General features: G+C 35.7%; 1 protein-coding gene across 1 annotated transcript; it reads left to right on the top strand.

Annotated features, from left to right (window-relative positions):
• The first annotated feature begins 4,492 nt into the window (after positions 1-4,492).
• Positions 4,493-16,393, top strand: LOC108682321. Its single transcript, XM_018171464.2, has 16 exons — positions 4,493-4,696; positions 4,860-5,023; positions 5,476-5,558; positions 5,852-5,858; positions 6,193-6,271; positions 6,893-7,005; positions 8,494-8,652; positions 9,206-9,274; positions 9,966-10,103; positions 10,775-10,998; positions 11,448-11,477; positions 12,056-12,165; positions 12,434-12,531; positions 12,878-13,048; positions 13,298-13,480; positions 14,278-16,393. The coding sequence occupies exons 1-16, from the start codon at positions 4,594-4,596 to the stop codon at positions 14,416-14,418; spliced, it is 1,872 nt and encodes a 623-aa protein (XP_018026953.1). The 5' UTR covers positions 4,493-4,593; the 3' UTR covers positions 14,419-16,393.
• Positions 16,394-17,819: the final 1,426 nt, after the last annotated feature.

Raw genomic sequence — 17,819 nt, 5'->3', positions numbered from 1 at the left:
ATATCGTTTCGCTTTGTAGTTGTCATATTCCAACCTTTACTGCATTTCATAATCTCAGGTTATTCATGGAACCAAACATGACATTCTCGATTTTTCCTCATTTTTATTATACTTATATAGTTGTATAAATATGGACAGTCTGTGATTCAATGAGTAAGGAAGCAATTCAGTCAAGTCGCTACATTTATCGAGCAGCAGATCAACCTTCATTAGGGAGGTTGGGAGGTTTAAACACATTCGCTGAGAGCGTTTGGTGTAGTGTAGTGCTCGTGAGTCTGAATTATCTTCATACCAAGCATCTGATATTGAAATAATGTCAGTTAGATGTGTTTGTAATAAAATGAGTTGGTAAACAACGTTGTTTCATTGCCATTTGCCAGTAGGGATATCGCGTGCTCCTGTTGCCGCGTAAGAGCGCCGACTCGTAAAGGCTACAACCAATTGCTACTGGAGTTACTGAAATGGCAGTTGTTTCGGGGCCGCAGCATTGAGGTGAAATCTCACTGTATTCTTTCTAGATTGTGTGAAGTGATCAATGTCGGAGTTGATTGTCTCATTATCAGAATGGCGGCTCAATATCAGAGTGAAGGCTCTTAATATCAAAGGGAAAAATCAATGTCAGAATGAAGGCTCTCAAATCAGAGTTGGTCCAGATGGTCGCTAAATTTAGGCCTTTTGCAAGCAGTGTGGCCAACACGATCTATGTTATTGCCGAAAATGATCGTTTAGGCCGTTTTTAAGATGACAGACTAAAACTAGTGTTGTTGGTTTGACTTTTCAAGAAAAAATATATATTCATTGTTTGCGTTTGCCATGAAAATTTTTGGTCATGACTCAAGATTCTAGCAAATATAGGACGAGTGGATTTGAATTCCGACGAGTATTAGTAGCTGCAAAAAACACTCGAAAATCATGTCACGATGGCAACAATGTAACTCCCGGGTTTTGTGAGTTCTAGTTGATAAATTGATGCAATGTTTAGGATACATAATGCTGATGACATTTTTCATGTGCATACGACTGAATCTCCGTACAGACGTGGAGCTGTTGGGACTGCTGTGACCATGGTTGAACTATATTGCTGCTGTGACCATGGTTGAACTACTAGTTCAACCATGGCTGTGACAACTGAATCTACCTGCAGATGCGGAGCTACATGGACGCGTCTCCGTCAGACAGTTGACATAAGAAATTCAATAAACATTAGATGAAAAGTAAAGCACTATCAAAGTTAATTAATCAGATTAGCAGGTAGTAAAATTATGGGAGACTCACAAAACATCTTTGCTATTAAAAGGATCACACCTAATTAAACTCACCAACAACTTGTGGCAGTTCCACTTAGTGACTCATCAATTTAGGGATCAGCAATTGCATTTGTATAGTCCTCTAAAATCACTATCACAATAATTAGCTAGTTGTCATGAATACAATGAATTTACTGGCTGAAAAGAACAAAAAGAAAACATACATTCAACAATAATTAATAAGTAAACATTAATTCAACAATAATTCATATATAGAGAGCAGATGGTTGGGTGAAAAATAAGGGTAGATGCCTCCCGGCAACAACATTATATTAAGACGTAGTACATTATATATGTACCCCAAGGTATGCATTACTCAAATAAATTATTGTTTTCAATGGCCCAATAGGGTTTTTTTCTCATAATTTTCTTCTAGCATTTCTGCTACTTTGGATAGCAAATCACATTTTTAAAAGCTATTATTCCACAAAAATTGTCAAATATTAAAAACTTATGCTGACTGATTTTGTCTATTATTTATACTCTAGCCATAATTAATTTGTTTTACTGGTTCTATTGCAATGGGTGAAACTTGGCATACTCAGTGAACAATGGGCAACCTCAGTCAATTAACAAGTCCGTATTACCCGTATTGACTGCATGGTAATGGATTTTTTTACTGCATGGTAAATGAATTTTTTTTACTGCAGGAAAAAGGAATTTCTTTACTGCACAGTAAAGGAAATTTTTTTGACTGCATGGTAAAGGAATTTTTTTTACTGCATTTTAAAGGAAATTTTTTTGACTGCATGGTGAAGGAATTTTTTTTACTACATGGTAAAGAAAATTTTTTTTGACTGCATGGTAGAGGAATTTTTTTGACTGCATGGCAAAAGAAATTTTTGTTTGACTGCATGGCAAAAAAAATTTTTGTTTGACTGCATGGCAAAAGAAATTTTTGTTTGACTGCATGGTAAAGGAAATTTTTTTTGACTGCATGGTAAAGGAAATTTTTTTGACTGCATGGTAAAGGAAATTTTTTTGACTGCATTGTGAAGAAAATTGTCATTAGTTTAGTTAATTTTTGCCCCTACTTCTAATTAATTATTACTTTAATTATTTAGTTATTAATTTAATAATTACTAACTTTAATTATTTTTATTTGTTACTTTAATTATTTAAACTTTTAATTTTGTTGCACAGATTGCAGTGTTGTCAAACCATCTACTATGTCCATACTTTTGGCGCTATCTTGTTGTGGATGAGGGACATCGGATGAAGAATTATGAATGTCGTCTCGCCAAGTGAGTTTACCTTTCAATACTCAGTATAATCCTTTCACTATTTGCCCGGGATAGCTTCAACCGGAATATGATTTTTACCCCTCCAAATCATTTATTTATCTCAATCAAATAATTCCCTTGATATTATTTCAATCGTTGCCATTTAACATGTTGACCCCGAAGTGGTACATATACGTACCACAAAATGTATTTCTCCATGACGTAGTGGTACATAATTCTGGTTTGCCAGATAAACTAAAAAACAGCCAAGTCTGCAAACATAAGAAGGCAAAAAAAGGCTTATAACTCACTATATACCAGTATATTTGTAGGTTCTGGTGTAAAAATTAAATTTTTTCAGTTTTTAATATTTAATTAGGATGTAATCCTACCATAAATTTTAGCCGGCCAATGCAATTGAAAAACAAAAACTAAATCGCGTAATTAGTCCAGAAAAAAGACCGTCAGGGGTCAGGCAACCCTTTTTCACAATAGTACAAAAAATGAAATAGTACTACACGAAGCAATTGGAGTCAACGTGTTGAGGCCGGTGCTCTAAAGTGCTGTTAGTATAGTATTGTATCTTTGGCATTGTAGAATAGGCGTGTTGCTGATTCTTGTACTTTTCTTGGCTAGTTCACAGATCTAAAAGACTGGTCTTTTGATCAAACCTTTTTTTACAGACAGTAGGTTTGAAATAGTTTCTAGATATTCAGTTGTTGAGTAGGGTACTAGGCATTTCAGGACTAAACATATGCTTTTGTGCAGCCTTGTCTAGTCTGTTCTTGAACACATTCATACTTGGAGCATCAGGCTGTTCCACATGTTGGTGACTCAAAGTGAGAGAAAGTGTTGTTGCATGGTTGAGTTGTACTGCAGTTTTTTTAGTTTCTAGCTGTGGCCCCTGCTGTTGGTTCTTGTTTCAAATTTAAAATCATGGTTACTTTCAAATTCTGCCTTTGAACCATGAGTATACTTGTCTACTTCATCGAGGTCATCACGCAGGTATTGATAACAGACACTGAGAAGCTTCATGAACTTCAATCTTTACAAGACTTGCCTTTTAAGCATGGAATTATCCATGTTGCATGCCTTTGAACAGTCTTGTCTAAAATTTTGTCTTTTTACGGCTTTTGATTGAAATGTAGAAGTTGAATTAAAGTTTTGTAAAATAATGACACATTGTCATCCTATATAAAAGACCTATAATAATCAAAGATTACAAGTAAATTTTGGTGATTTCTCAAAATACTCAACTGAGATCTTTTCCTTGTGCATCAATAAAATCCTAGCTCTGCTAAGTCATTCTTATGAAGTTTCCATGGTTATATATAAATGTTGCAAAAATATGTTAGTTAGGCATGTGAAGTATGTAATTGTTTCGTAGGGAGCACAAATAAGAAATAGTTGGTGTCATTGTTTTGCCTGTTTGTTACATTTTTAATGTACCAAGTATGAATGTCAGAACTGAAGTTGTGAGAGACTCAGTCTATTGCACTTAGTGACCTGGGTTTAAGTCCCACTCAGGACAAGTTCTTCTGTAACTCTGGCTCATGGTCAACTCGGCCTTTTATCCTGGTTGATAAATGACTACCTGGTTGACAAATGACTACCTGGCTTGTAAAGGGTGTTGTGTAATGCATACAAATGATAAGGGTAGGTCAGCAAGCCAGTGATTGTCATGGAATTACCTGTAGCCATAGTGCTCTGAAAAACTGACCTATCACCCCTCCCTTACTTAGTTGCCTCTAACAGGATAAGAGATTACAACAACAACAATTTCAGATCTTAGAGCAACAATGATAAAGATAATTGTAATTCAAATCTTATTGTTGTGTTATATATTCTTACCTCATACATCATTGCTGCGTGCAATGTTTAAATAATTTGCCTTCAACTTTTTACTGTGGAGTATGAGTTTCCCCAAGTTAATCATGGTTTTTCCCAGCTGTTATAGTGAAAACTGACATCATTTTTGATTTTTTTTTCAGGCCTTATAAAAATTACCAGGTTCATTGATTTCACTTCTTGAAACCTATTCTGTGTTAGTCTACTAAGTTACTATGGCCACAGACAACACTCATGACAGCAATGATGAGGCAGATGCCCCTCAGCCATCAAAGAAGGCTCAACTGGAGAAGACTGTCCCAACCAAAGAAGAAACAAGTATGTTGCTATGTTACTTCAGTGTGCTTTGTGCAACTTGCGTTTGTTACTGAGTGTACAAATTAGTTTTTCTTTTTCACTTCAGCCCATGGACTCATATTTTTAATTTAAAGAAATTCTATTGTAATCCTGGATTTGTTTGCCATCCTGTAAAATTTTTCAGATTTGCTAAATACTAGTCGGCGTCGTTCTACCCGGTCCGTGCAGCGGTATGGACATTCTGAGGAGGAGACCAGTGCCACTGCTGAAGAAGATGCTGATGATTTGGATTTGCCAACTCTCCCTGACTCTGATGATGACCCAGACTTTGCACCTGTTGACAAAAAGGTTAGCAGTTAAGGACACTCTTCACTGCTTTGGAACTAATTTTTATCATAACTTTGCCCTGATGTCTTTGATTTTCAGTTTTCTGAATCACTTTGTGCTAAATAACAGCTTGTTTCTTCACAAATGACATCTGATAAAATCTCAGAGAATAGTTCAATTAGCTCTTAAAAATCTTCATGGAGATTGAATTTGCTTTACAAGCATAATTTTCAACTAAGATTGTTGATTTTGTTGATTTTGAAGACAATTAATTTAAAGCATTAATTTCAATGAGTAAAATTCACTAACTTTTAATTTTCAGTCTCAAATGATGATGAAGTTAATAAATAATAATAGTAAATAATGTTGAATCTAGAAATGTAGAATAAATTTGTTTTTTTTTTATAGCTTAATGATGTCAATTAGAAATTATATCGTGTATGAAATTATTTATGTTTTGAAATCTACACCAGGAAAGTGCAAGTCTCTCACAGTTCTCATTCAAGACCCGAGGAAGAGGCAAGGGAAGAGGTTCACCTGGTGGAGGCAGAGGAAAGTATTGTTCATGTCTAAACTCTTGAGATGTTTATGGGATTTAGGCGAGTTATGACAGACAGCCCCGTCTGTCATAACTCGTCTGAATCCACATAGCGTCCTTGATGTACATAGTGCCTAATTTCTCGTCTAATATTTGTGGGTTTAGCTTGAGAAGCCATCAGTGATTTGGCTAATGAAGTTAAAAAACTTTTAACTATTTTTGAAAATATGGCCTCTTGTTTGTAAAGTAATATAGCTGGCTGTGATCTCTGTTCCGTTATATTGAATGTCAAAGTTAATAAGTTTGTTCAGACATTTGGTCATTGACCTGTTACTTCCTAATTAATTGACCTGTTACTTCCTAATTAATTGACCTGTTACTTCCTAATTAATTGACCTGTTACTTCCTAATTAATTTTTGTTGATTTTGTTGATTTTGAAGACAATTAATTTAAAGCATTAATTTCAATGAGTAAAATTCACTAACTTTTAATTTTCAGTCTCAAATGATGACGAAGTTAATAAATAATAATGGTAAATAATGTTGAATCTAGAAATGTAGAATAAATTTGTTTTTTTTTATAGCTTGTTGATGTCAATTAGAAATTATATCATGTAGTATGAAATTATTTATGTTTTGAAATCTCCACCAGGAAAGTGCAAGTCTCTCACAGTTCTCATTCAAGACCCGAGGAAGAGGCAGGGGAAGAGGATCATCTGGTGGAGGCAGAGGAAAGTTTTGTTCATGTCTAAACTCTTGAGATGTCTGGGGCTGTCTGTCATAACCCGCCTAAATCCACATAGCGTCCTTGATGTACATAGTGCCTAATTTCTCCTCTAATATTTGTGGGTTTAGCTTGAGATACCATCAGTGATTGGCTAATGAAGTTAGAAACTCTCAACTATTTTTAAAATATGGCCTCTGGTTTTTAAAGTAATATAGCTGGCTGTGATCTCTGTTCCGTTATATTGAATGTCAAAGTTAATAAGTTTGTTCAGACATTTGGTCATTGACCTGTTATTTCCTAATTAATTGACCTGTTACTTCCTAATTAATTGACCTGTTACTTCCTTCAGAATTAGGAATTTTCAAATGACTTTTGTTTATCAAAGTTTTGTAATAAATTTGTTGAATGGAGTTAAGCTTGAAATTATTTCTAATTGTGTGAGAACAATATTTTTTTTGCACAAGTTATTCCATTCAGTGACTGAGAGGCTGTTAAGAATTGCCCTGGTATGTCATGTCTGGCATTTAGTGTGTCAGGTCTGGCATTTAGTATGTCAGGTCTGGCATTTAGTGTGTCAGGTCTGGCATTTAGTGTGTCAAAGGTAACGAACATATTGTCTTTGCAGGACGAGGGCCCATCATATCAGGGAAGTTGCAAGGTAATGAGAACAAAACAAGCAGCGTTGGCAGAGGATCTGCACGCAAGTTGAACCCACCGCCATCATCAGCAGCTTCTCAGGTCAAGAGAAGGGGCAGGCCCCTGGTATACTTCAATAGCATGACTTCTTCCTCCTCATCTTCCGACCAAAGAACCTACAACAATGTAATGGCTTGCGACGCTATCTCGTGGGATCTATATGGTTAACTGGAGCTCATTTCTACCTGGAACTTCATTCTCATGAAATTTTTAGCTTTTGAATAATGATATATTCCCTTTGAATTATGTTGACCTATTTTGAAAATTTCATTTGTTTGTTGGATTTAATGATCACCAGTTCCAAAATAAGGGGATTTTTTAGTTCATCTTCAAAACAATCAAGGTTTTAGCATTAACATACGTTTGAGCATCACAGATACCAATATTTGTCTTGTGATAACTTCATTATTACCCTAGTTCGGATCCCAAAAAACGTCACTAGTATTCTGGTTAAGATAGCAAAAAACGTCAGTATTATTCTTGTTCAGATCGCAAAACAATCCAGGTAAAAATGTTCTTCATTTCCCGTTATCACTGAGACTTGCTCTCTTGTTTTCTCTGTGTACCGGATGCTTATTTCAGTTCTCGGCTTGAGTTCTGTCCATGTTTATTTTGTTTGCATGTAATGTCTTTGTTTAATACACATCTTCACGGTTGCTATAAAATGTTCTTATTTTTCTTGCGTTGGCTTTCTTTAAGATGTAAATGTTTGCTTAGTATTGAGCTTTTCAGTTGACTAGTTAACATTTTGTTGGGCAACCGATTGTTACGTACCTCATGAAGTGGAAAATAAACGGATTCATTTAATCATAAGCTTTATTTGTTGTTCTCGTGTAACTAATTTATTTTAAGTATACTTTCATACTTTTTTCCTTTTTTTACTTTATTTACTTTATTTATGCATTCTTCACTCATTATTTTGTTTTAGTTGCTTCTGCCTGTTTATGTTCTTGCTACACTGTGCTGCATTATCTGTTGTGTAACCTATAGAATGCTATCATAATCTGTTCATCTAAAATAATAGTAATAAATAATAATTAATAATCCCTTGGGGAAAGTTATTGATGTCGCTAATCTGTCTATGAATTTATTCAGGCTGGTAACTTTGGAACTACCAATTTCGATTAATCTTTTAATCATGATTTCTTTATGCTCTGAATAATTGAATGAGTTTATTTAGTTTCTTACAGATTGAATTATTGTTTCATCTAATCTAAAAATGAAAATCTTGCTGAAAGTTTGAAATTTCTCTATTCTGATATGCAATGCTATCTTGAAGAGTGGAATAGAGGAATTGCAATCTTGAAGAGTAGCTTGCGCCTACTGGCATGAAACGCCACTTATCTGAGGTGTAGGTGCGATGGACGTGAATTCGCTGTACTTATATCCGTAGTACCTTACAGTTATCAAAGGAGTTGTAATATGGTGAGTTAATCGTACTTATATCCGTAGTCCCTTACAGTTATCAAAGGAGTTGTAATATGGTGAGTTAATCGTACTTATATCCGTAGTGCTCTATCTTACCAACAGCCCAAAAGCAACGCAGCTAAAACCCACGACAACAACAACAAGGCTGACACGGCTGATAGCAACAGGACGAAAGGTTTGCTCACCGGCACCTCCTTCTTGATGTCTCCCTCCAAACTCAGCTCAGCTATAAACTACCCGCCACTCAAGAGACAAACCCAGGTATATTTCGGCCTGTCCTTACTCTCTTGATTCCATAACAAATTGAAAGATCGGCAATTTTGGTACGAATAGCTTAGAGCCGCATAGCCAAATTTTGCCCGTTTACCAGGAGAGAGTTTGAATGACATGCTCATTCTGGAAGATCATGCTTTTTATTAATAATTTTCAACCCAAAAATCCAATTGTAATTGTTAGATTGCAGCTCTTAAACATGTTGACATCTTGTTGAGTGTAGTATTATTGACATTTAGTTAGTAATTTGCTTCAAGGATACCTTGATCCTTAAACCAGTCGAATGTACAAAAATGCTCAATTCGAATTCGATTGTTATGGCGGTTTATATTGCAGTGTTGTGGTCGTATACTTCTATTCTTATGCTACCGTTTCTCCAAAGCGTCCGTTTTAACAAATTAATTATTCAAGCACTGATTTTTTTCTTTCTTAAACATTGTATAAGATGCTCTGATTTTAGAATATTCATCATGTATATAATGGTAGTTGAGGAAGATAATGACAGTCGTAAATGCCTAATACTTTCGTAATTTGATTACAGGCGGTGAGACTACCTGAGGGGCCGACGCTCACCCCAGAGCAGCTGAAGGAGATCGAGGCTCAATTTAAGGTACCGTCTCAGCAGTAGATTGATTATTAACATGTTGACTACGTATTGGTACATATGCGTACCATGAAATGTATTTCTCCAGGAGGTAGTGGTACATAATTAAGGTTGACTAAAATCGGCCAAATCCGAGAACAAAAAAGGCCGATAACTCAATATATACTAGTTTATTTGTAGCTTCTGCTATAAAAATTCCATTTATTTTCTTTTTGCAGTATTTAAAATTGAATTAGGAAGTACCCCTATCATAAATTTTAGCTGGCCAACGCAATTGAGAAAAACTAAATCACGGAATTTGTCCGAAAAAAATGACCGTCTGGCAACCCTGTTGAAAAAATGTACAAAAAATGAAATAATAGTAAAAGATGAAGCAATCGTAGGCAACGTGTTAATTATATCTCCTCAAGTCTCAAGTTAAATGACTGTGTATCTACATCAGTTGCGCTTTGTCTAAATCTACAGAATTTTGCTGTGGTCTTCAATTTACAATCATTGTAAATACAATCAGTGTGTAATATCAATTTAAAAGCTTAGTGTTATTTTCTGTAACTTTCTTAAGAGCTCTTCTTTCCGGATATTTTTGCGTTTTTTTAGCATATTTTCTTCTATGAATTAATGAGCAGCTGCACCTTTTGTACCGATAAACATAAAATTGCGTCACTGCTCATGTTAACCGTCCTGTCAATGCCGGCAGAGCGGGGATTTTGTTATGGCCAAGAAAGACGCAGAGCTGGAAAACCCGCCGATCTGGCGCATCGATGGTAAATCCTTGTTGCAAAAATTCCAGGCATTTGAAAAGGACGGCAAAGTTCTCTACAGAAATATTTCCACTGTAAGTATATGATTTTTTTATTTATTATTCTAACTTACTAATTTTTTCCTAGAGTATATTGTTTTTTTTTGCTGCATTTGAGCCGTTTCATTGAAGTGCCTGAATGTTGCAGTTTCTTCAAGGATAATTCACAAATATTACGACATTGACGGCAATACTTTCAGCTTCTTTAATGAACCTAAAAACAATCTTATAAATATTTTGTAAATTGATAAATATTTTTTTAAACCTGGCACCATAAATATATTAATGTTGTTGGTGCGCCTACCTATGACACTTGTCGTATTGTGATATACTTGGACCAGAAATTTTATTCTTAGTGGAAGAATAGTAAGGGCTTGCATAATTAAGAGGAAAGGATTGGACCAAAATTGAAATTTTATTATCTTTATCGATACACGCAGATTTAATTTTAAAGACGCAAAATAGTTCTTCTTTTAAAACCAGTCAGTAGGGAGCTCCATGTTTAATGTAAAATGTTGGTTTGTGCTGGTCTGTCTTAGATTAGCATTGATTAGATTTATTGAAATCAACCGCATTTGTGACGTTGGAATTATTAATGAAGCGAAACTCCGGGCTTAAATAACCTGCTAGTTTACAATAAGATTTATTCTCTACTCATTGAGTCTGGTTGTGTTCAGTTTGATATGTGTAATTTGATTGCATTTCAGTATTCTGGGTGGACTTCACAAGGCAAAGCTCTGTACATGCCCGTAAAAGCAAAGTTCATCTTCCAATCCCGGTACGACATCGTCGTCGAGCTCATCGACGAGAACACCTCGGCCGTCATCTCTCCCGACGACCCCTCACTCCCGTCTCCCCTCGCCCCTGCTAAGACTGCCTCACCCGCCGCCCGACCCATTGTTGCTCTAGGTCTTGAGAAGCGCCCCATTAGGTGTGTTCTACCCACCCATTGCTGCTCTAGGTCTTGAGAAGCGCCCCATTAGGTGTGTTCTACCCACCCATTACTGCTTTAGGTCTTTAGAAGTGTCACATTAGGTGTGTTCTTAATTCCACCAAAATTTCATTATTTTGTCATGGTAGAAAAGTTAAATCGACTGTCTTGTCTGGTCGTGTTTCAACTGCCAAGAACTCTATTTACCTCTACTATATTTGTTGCATTGTGTAATAGAAAATGAGGAATGAACGAACGAATGTGGAAGTATTTCTGCGGGTCTCGGTGTCGTCCCTAATTATCTGTCTTCTAAAGCATGAATGTATTAATTTTTTAGATTACTCCAAGAATATTGTTGTATTTTGTTCATCTCATTTGAACTGATGTATGTATTCATTTCAATTTCGTTATTTTTTGACTTTCATTTATGAATGTGATTTTTTTTCCAGCAATGCTACTCCTCAAGAAGACATAATTGTGTAAGTGTTTTTTGTTAAGTTCCTGCTTGAATATGTTATGTTGAAAGACTTTTTAGTTTATTTTGAAATAGTGTTCTTTTCTCATTTTAAATCGTGTTATTTTCTTATTTTATCCTCTAAATCGTTTTTGAATTAATATTTATTTGTTTGGATTAATTTAGTTTTATATTAAACATTTATTTGCATCATTTATTGCCGTTGGAAGGTGAAAAGCACCCAGAGTACTGGAGTTTGTGTGCACTCGTGTGGTGTGTAGCAGACATTGTGTTCAGACGTTCAAACTAAAACGTGTGGTGTGTGTCAGTCATTGTGTTCAGACGTTCAAACTAACACGTGTGGTGTGTGCCAGACATTGTGTTCAAACTAGCACGTACTGCATGGCGCGATTTAGTTGCCTAGTGTGGACTACATTCCTCTTCTTTTCACAATATTAGTCGACTAAACTTCATATAAATGACGGATAAAGTTAACTTAGATACATTTTTTCCTTGTACTTCCACTTTTAATGTAAGCTGAAACTAATATTCGTTTATTGTTACGAGTAATTTTTGTGGCTAATTCATTGCTATGGTTTGCAGAATACCGGAGGAGCTCAACCAACACTTGGCAACTTTTGAAATTTTCCTGCAAACTTTAATCTCGCAGGCGCTCGACAACAACTTCTTAGCTGAGATTCATAACGAAAATGGTACGTATTTATTCTTATTTATGTACAATCATTAACCTTATCTTCTCAATTGAATGAACGTTATTGGCCCTGATAATTTATCTACACATTTTGTTAGTTAATGAATAATATTTTTGTGCAATTCTTAGCGATGTTGTCTTGTATATGTGGGGTTTGTGCAACGAAGTGTAATCTTGAATAATAATACTAGACACTTTGTAATAGAAGGTCTTTCTCGTAGAAAGTCTCGTATAGAAAGTTATGTGTGCATTTGAAAATCCCTTTTCAGACGAATATTTTGTGGACAGCGTCAAAATAATGGAAGATTTGACGGGGGAAAGAAAGCTTAAAATGCACAACATGATCTCCTGGCCCGAGGCGTTTTGGGTGAGTCCCACCCATTCTCTTAGGATGGTGGCTATGCGTGCCTCTCTTTAACTTATTTCGAGCCATGCACCACGTGTTGTCATAATGAGCTATTTTTTAATGATACAAATTGGCAGCCTGCTTAAACTATTATTATGACTTCTTATTTCATGCATTTTTCGTACTCCGATGACTTGGCACGTATCATGGCTGACGAATGTAGGTGAGCTCGTGATGAGTTTCATTAATTCAAACGAATATGTTTCAGAAATGTAATGTTGCTCGTAATTTTGAATAAAATTCTGGAATTTCTAAAATCATTTAGCTATTTAATTATGTGAAATAATTCACTGCCTTATATTTTCAGGAATCGTTGGAGCGTTGGCCTTCAGTTAACGTAATGTCAAGCAGAGTGAAGAGCAACTGCGAGACTTGCTTTAAGATTGCGGCGAGCAAATTGGCGCTCTTTTATGGGCAACCTTATGATGAACTCACGCTCAAGCCAAAAGAAGACCCCGAGAGAGATGCTCCAAGCAAGGTTGGCTCTACCAGATATTAGTCGGCAAAATATGACATCATAAAAATATATTTACGTTCAATAATCGTGTGAATAACCGATGCGCTCGACATAATTCCATCTTCTTTTTAAAGCAAGATTGTTTATTTATAATGAAATAATAAAGTGTAGTCTAAGTAAATTTGTTCTCAAATACACTATTGGAGCTTTTCTTGTGCATAACTGAGCTTTTTAGCAATATTTTACTGATCGAGGCTGATTATTAAACAGAACTTCAACGTGTGCGAGCCCTGCGCCAAGCTATGTGAATTGTACAACACACTGTGTCATCGCAAATACGCATACTATAACGAGTGCAAGAAAACCGTCACCAACATCAGGATGTCTCAGCCGTCCAAAAACACCACCACCATCCTAAGAGAGCTACTCAGCATTGACTCCTGGATTACTGGTGTAAGTACATTAACACGTTGACTACGTATTGGTACATATGCGTACCACGAAATGTATTTCTCCAGGAGGTGGTGGTACATAATTCAGGTTGCCTAAAATCGGCCAAATCCGAAAACAAAAAAGGCCAAAAAAGGCCGATAATTCAATGTACACTAGCTTATTTGTAGGTTCTGCTATAAAAATTCCATTTATTTTCTTTTTGCAGTATTTAAAATTTAATTATGAAGTACCCCTATCATAAATTTTAGCCGGCCAACGCAATTGAGAAAAACTAAATCACGGAATTTGTCCGGAAAGATGACCGTCTGGCAACCCTGCTTAAAAAAAAGTACAAAATATGAAATAATAGTACAAGATGAAGCAATCGTAGTCAACGTGTTAACAACGTCTCGTAATCTTGAACTTTTTAGGTCTTAGGATTGCGCTGTGCTTGTGTTTCTCGGAATATATGTTGTGGAGTTTGAAATTTCCGTTTTTACATAATTGGCTATTGGCGTCCAACCGGTTATTTGCACAGCCAAGGAGAACGCCCACTGGAGTCCTAATGTAAGATTGATCGGGGTTATTCGGTTCTGTCCATTGCACATATAATGTGCCAAGAGTATATCCAAATTAGAGTGAAAATATTGAGAAATTTTTCATATAAAAGTAACATTTTCAAAAGTTTTATGTTAATTTCGTTGCTATCTTGTTGAAATAAATTAGCCCAGATGCTCTGGATGCCAGGCAAATTTTTAACACTGTTAATTTTATTATTTAATATAATAAAATATATTTAAGTCTTATTATTTTTGCAGCTGTTTCGTAGCATGTGCACCACCTTCGTGCGCGTTGACCGGATGTTCGAAGAGCATGAGAGCCAACCCTCGCCTCCAAACACTTCATCGTCAGTAGTCAAACCTGAGCAATCCGCCTCCGCGCCTACGGGACAGTCGTGACCAACCTCATCAAAAATCATTTCAACACATCACATTTAAATAAATAGTTTATTCGAAACAAGTGCTCGGAATGCATCGATAGATTTTTTTGTGTAGATCATAATTTTTTATTTGTAATTGCTGAACTTTACTTTATCGCGGAATGAATGGTCTGGTGTGTGTGAAGACATTTTCATTTTACGCTTCATTTACAGGAATACTGATTCTTTTCAGTGATGAATTAATTTCTAATTTTAATTACTGTAAAATTTGGATTCAAATTGTAATCTTTGTGAAGATTTTTTCTGTTCATCTGGCCTGAACGACTATATAATCCGTTGGTTGTAGTTACTCAGAATTATAGCATTTGTTAGCGTCATTACGTTATTGGGTGCAAGTATTAATTGGAAATTTAGGTAGTAAGTGAAAATATGGGAACCAATTCTGCGTCACTTCCAGAGGCGTGCAAAACCATTTGCGCTCGATCAAAGCAGAAGTTCTATGTGAAGCGTCTATTTCAAGCCTTTTTTTATACGATCGCCTCATCTTGATGAGTTTATGTTATGTTAAAGTTCTCCTTGATCACATGCACGCATCAATTAGCTTCGTCTCATTCATTTCAACTGAATTGTTGGGCACATCTTACTTGTTAAGCCATCGTTGCAAATGAAATATTTAACTTGTGGCCGATTATTGACGCGATGTCTCACGGCAATCGACGAATGCCACCCCATTACCAACCACAAAGTTATTTTATGACGTGTTCTTGTTATATAATTCTCAGGCATTTGATTCAGGTCAATTTCTGTTGAGCGAAATCATTGTTATTAACAATAATAATTGATTTTAATTTAATTCTGAATGTTAAAATTCTGGTTACTGTTACCGTATACCTAATTGTTTGATATTAAATAGTCCTAAAGATCATTTGTTGGCGGTGTCATTTGTTGGCAGTGTTTTTTTACTGCTTTATCCGTGTTCGATTTCATCGTGACATCTTTCCACTCCGGTCGTGATACTTGCAGTTATTCTAGAGCTCCGCTCGGGTCGTGATACTTCGTGAGCAAGTTACTTTGTTCCTGCTACTATCACGAGCAGCCATTGCTTACGGTCTTGGTGGATGATAAGAAGCACCACAATATTATTATGATTTTATTGATCCTTCCATATATGATTATGATTTTATTGGTAATATTCGTTATTAAGCTTCACTCGTAACATTAATTTTTAGCAATATTTTTTCAAGCAATTCGCTATTGCTTGAAAATTGCTACATGCTAATGTAGAATTATTAATTGGACGTGAATACATTTCACTCGTTCTGGAATATATCATATTCATTATACGTTCGTCATTACGGCATTACGTGCTACTACTACATTACTACTACTACTACTACTACTATTTACTACTTCCAACCTTATACTTTTTTGCTTGGGTGGTTACTGGAGATGTGTTCTTCCAATTAACATTGATCACTTGTTGAGTATAAATGTTGAATTTTGTTATCTTTATTCGTAGTTAGGTACCCAATACACGTTTTGCCCAGACGTACGCTTTAGGGTTATATTATTGCAAGGAACAGGAATTTAGGCATATTATTATGTGGGATAGGACTTGTGTGCATATTATCCTGCGTCTGAAGATTTCACCATCCTGTTTGATGAGGCTGGACAAAGTTTTTTGGAACTTCAATTCGTAGGTGTGGTCTAGTTTAGTTCGAAGATGTTTTTTAGCTCATTTTTTTATCTAATTTCCTCAGGGTTTGAATGCTTGGGCCTTGGGGTGAGCAGTTAAATTGTAAAAAATTTTCTCTGTTATGGCTTTAAAGTGGCTCGACTTGCTTCATGCGTGTAGCAAGCAACGGAAATTCTTGTGCTCCTCTTAAGGAGAGAAAATTCTATTATAGATGCTATATTTTACGTAGTTAAGAATGCTTTTTTTCTCTCTAATTTGCATCTGATCTTCAAGTTTGAATAGTATATAAATATTGGTATTCTTGTTTTCTTATATTCTTATCGTCCATCATGGCAGTGCGCTCAATCGAGCTGCTTCGCAATAAGAATGCTCTCGGGATTTATTTTACGGGTTACGTTCGTTTAGTTGTAAAGTTCTTACAAATCAACTTCAGGTGAGAAGGACATTTTGTGTTTCAAAAACTTAAATATTGGAAACTCGTTATAAGCAGTGAAAACTATCGTCAGTCATGAAAAAATCCGGTCAAATAACACGATTTTAGATCTACTGTAAACAAGGCACGAAAAGGAAAAGAATCTGCGACAGGCCGCATCAGGCCTACGCTTCAGCGCCAAGATCATTCACTATGTTATGTACTTATGTTATGAGGGTGCCAAGTGATATTTAGCGTGCGGTGGTCTTGAAGAATTTAAGGGAGGGTTAGTATATAAATCTGAAAGCAGCTACGCAAGATATAGGACTGAAAGTTTCTATAGATATGTACGAGTATGTGTATTCACTCCGGCTTATTCGCTTGCCTACAAAAGTCGATTATATTCGTATGACCCTCGTACACACCAAAACACGTTCCCGTTTTCATCAGTCGTTAGACATCTAACATGCTTATTAATTCCAAGATGAACATACTATCAAAAGATTTTCCTATTTTAGTTTGGACTAGGCACTTTCGAATATTTTTGAATTCTTAAGTCTACTCTCATATTCTCAATATAATTTTATTTATACATCGAAACTTCTGTTAGGTGAGGTGAGGAGATATTTTTCTAGTTTGGTTTGCTGACCGTCTTGTGGGCTCCTGTCATAAAATTACTGTTACAACCATAATAAATGGTTGTAACAGTAATTTTATAATACACTGGTGTGTTTATTGTTTCTTTAAAATTATGTAGGATCGTACGAGTTTAAACTGCGTAAAGTTCTCAACTACATAATAACGCCAACTTCTTTTGGCATCTGCCAGTGGATCACTCAACGATGTTTGTCTATCATCGGTCTCGGTCTTCTCTTGTTCGTTGCGCTTCTTCCAGAAATTGTTCATCCAATTTATAAGCGCACCACGCTTGCACACAAGAAAGCACTCTTTGCACAAGTAAACTACGTGTAAATTTTTCTTCATGCGAGACGAAAAGAATCGACATATTGACGTAGGGAAGTAGCTGCGAGATGAGGTAAGCAAGATAAATAGGTAGGTGATGTATTAGTCTTTTAAGCTTACTGCCAAAAAATCACACCGATTTATTTTCGTATTAATTTCTTCAAGTCGCTTAATTATAAGTTTCTCTGAATTTGTCGATTCCGTTAAACGTTTATCAAACACGTTTTAAAAATAGTTTTACCTCAAAACAGCAATACGTTTTCTTACGAAAAGAAAACGATTTGCTCCTTTGTGTGTTGTCGAATTCTTATATAAACTAGTTCGTTTCGCTGCAAATTTTCAGTTTTAC

Source organism: Hyalella azteca, unplaced genomic scaffold (assembly GCF_000764305.2).
Source record: "Hyalella azteca isolate HAZT.00-mixed unplaced genomic scaffold, Hazt_2.0.2 contig13959, whole genome shotgun sequence".
NCBI lineage: Eukaryota > Metazoa > Arthropoda > Malacostraca > Amphipoda > Hyalellidae > Hyalella > Hyalella azteca.
This window is presented reverse-complemented; position numbering and strand designations above follow the sequence as displayed.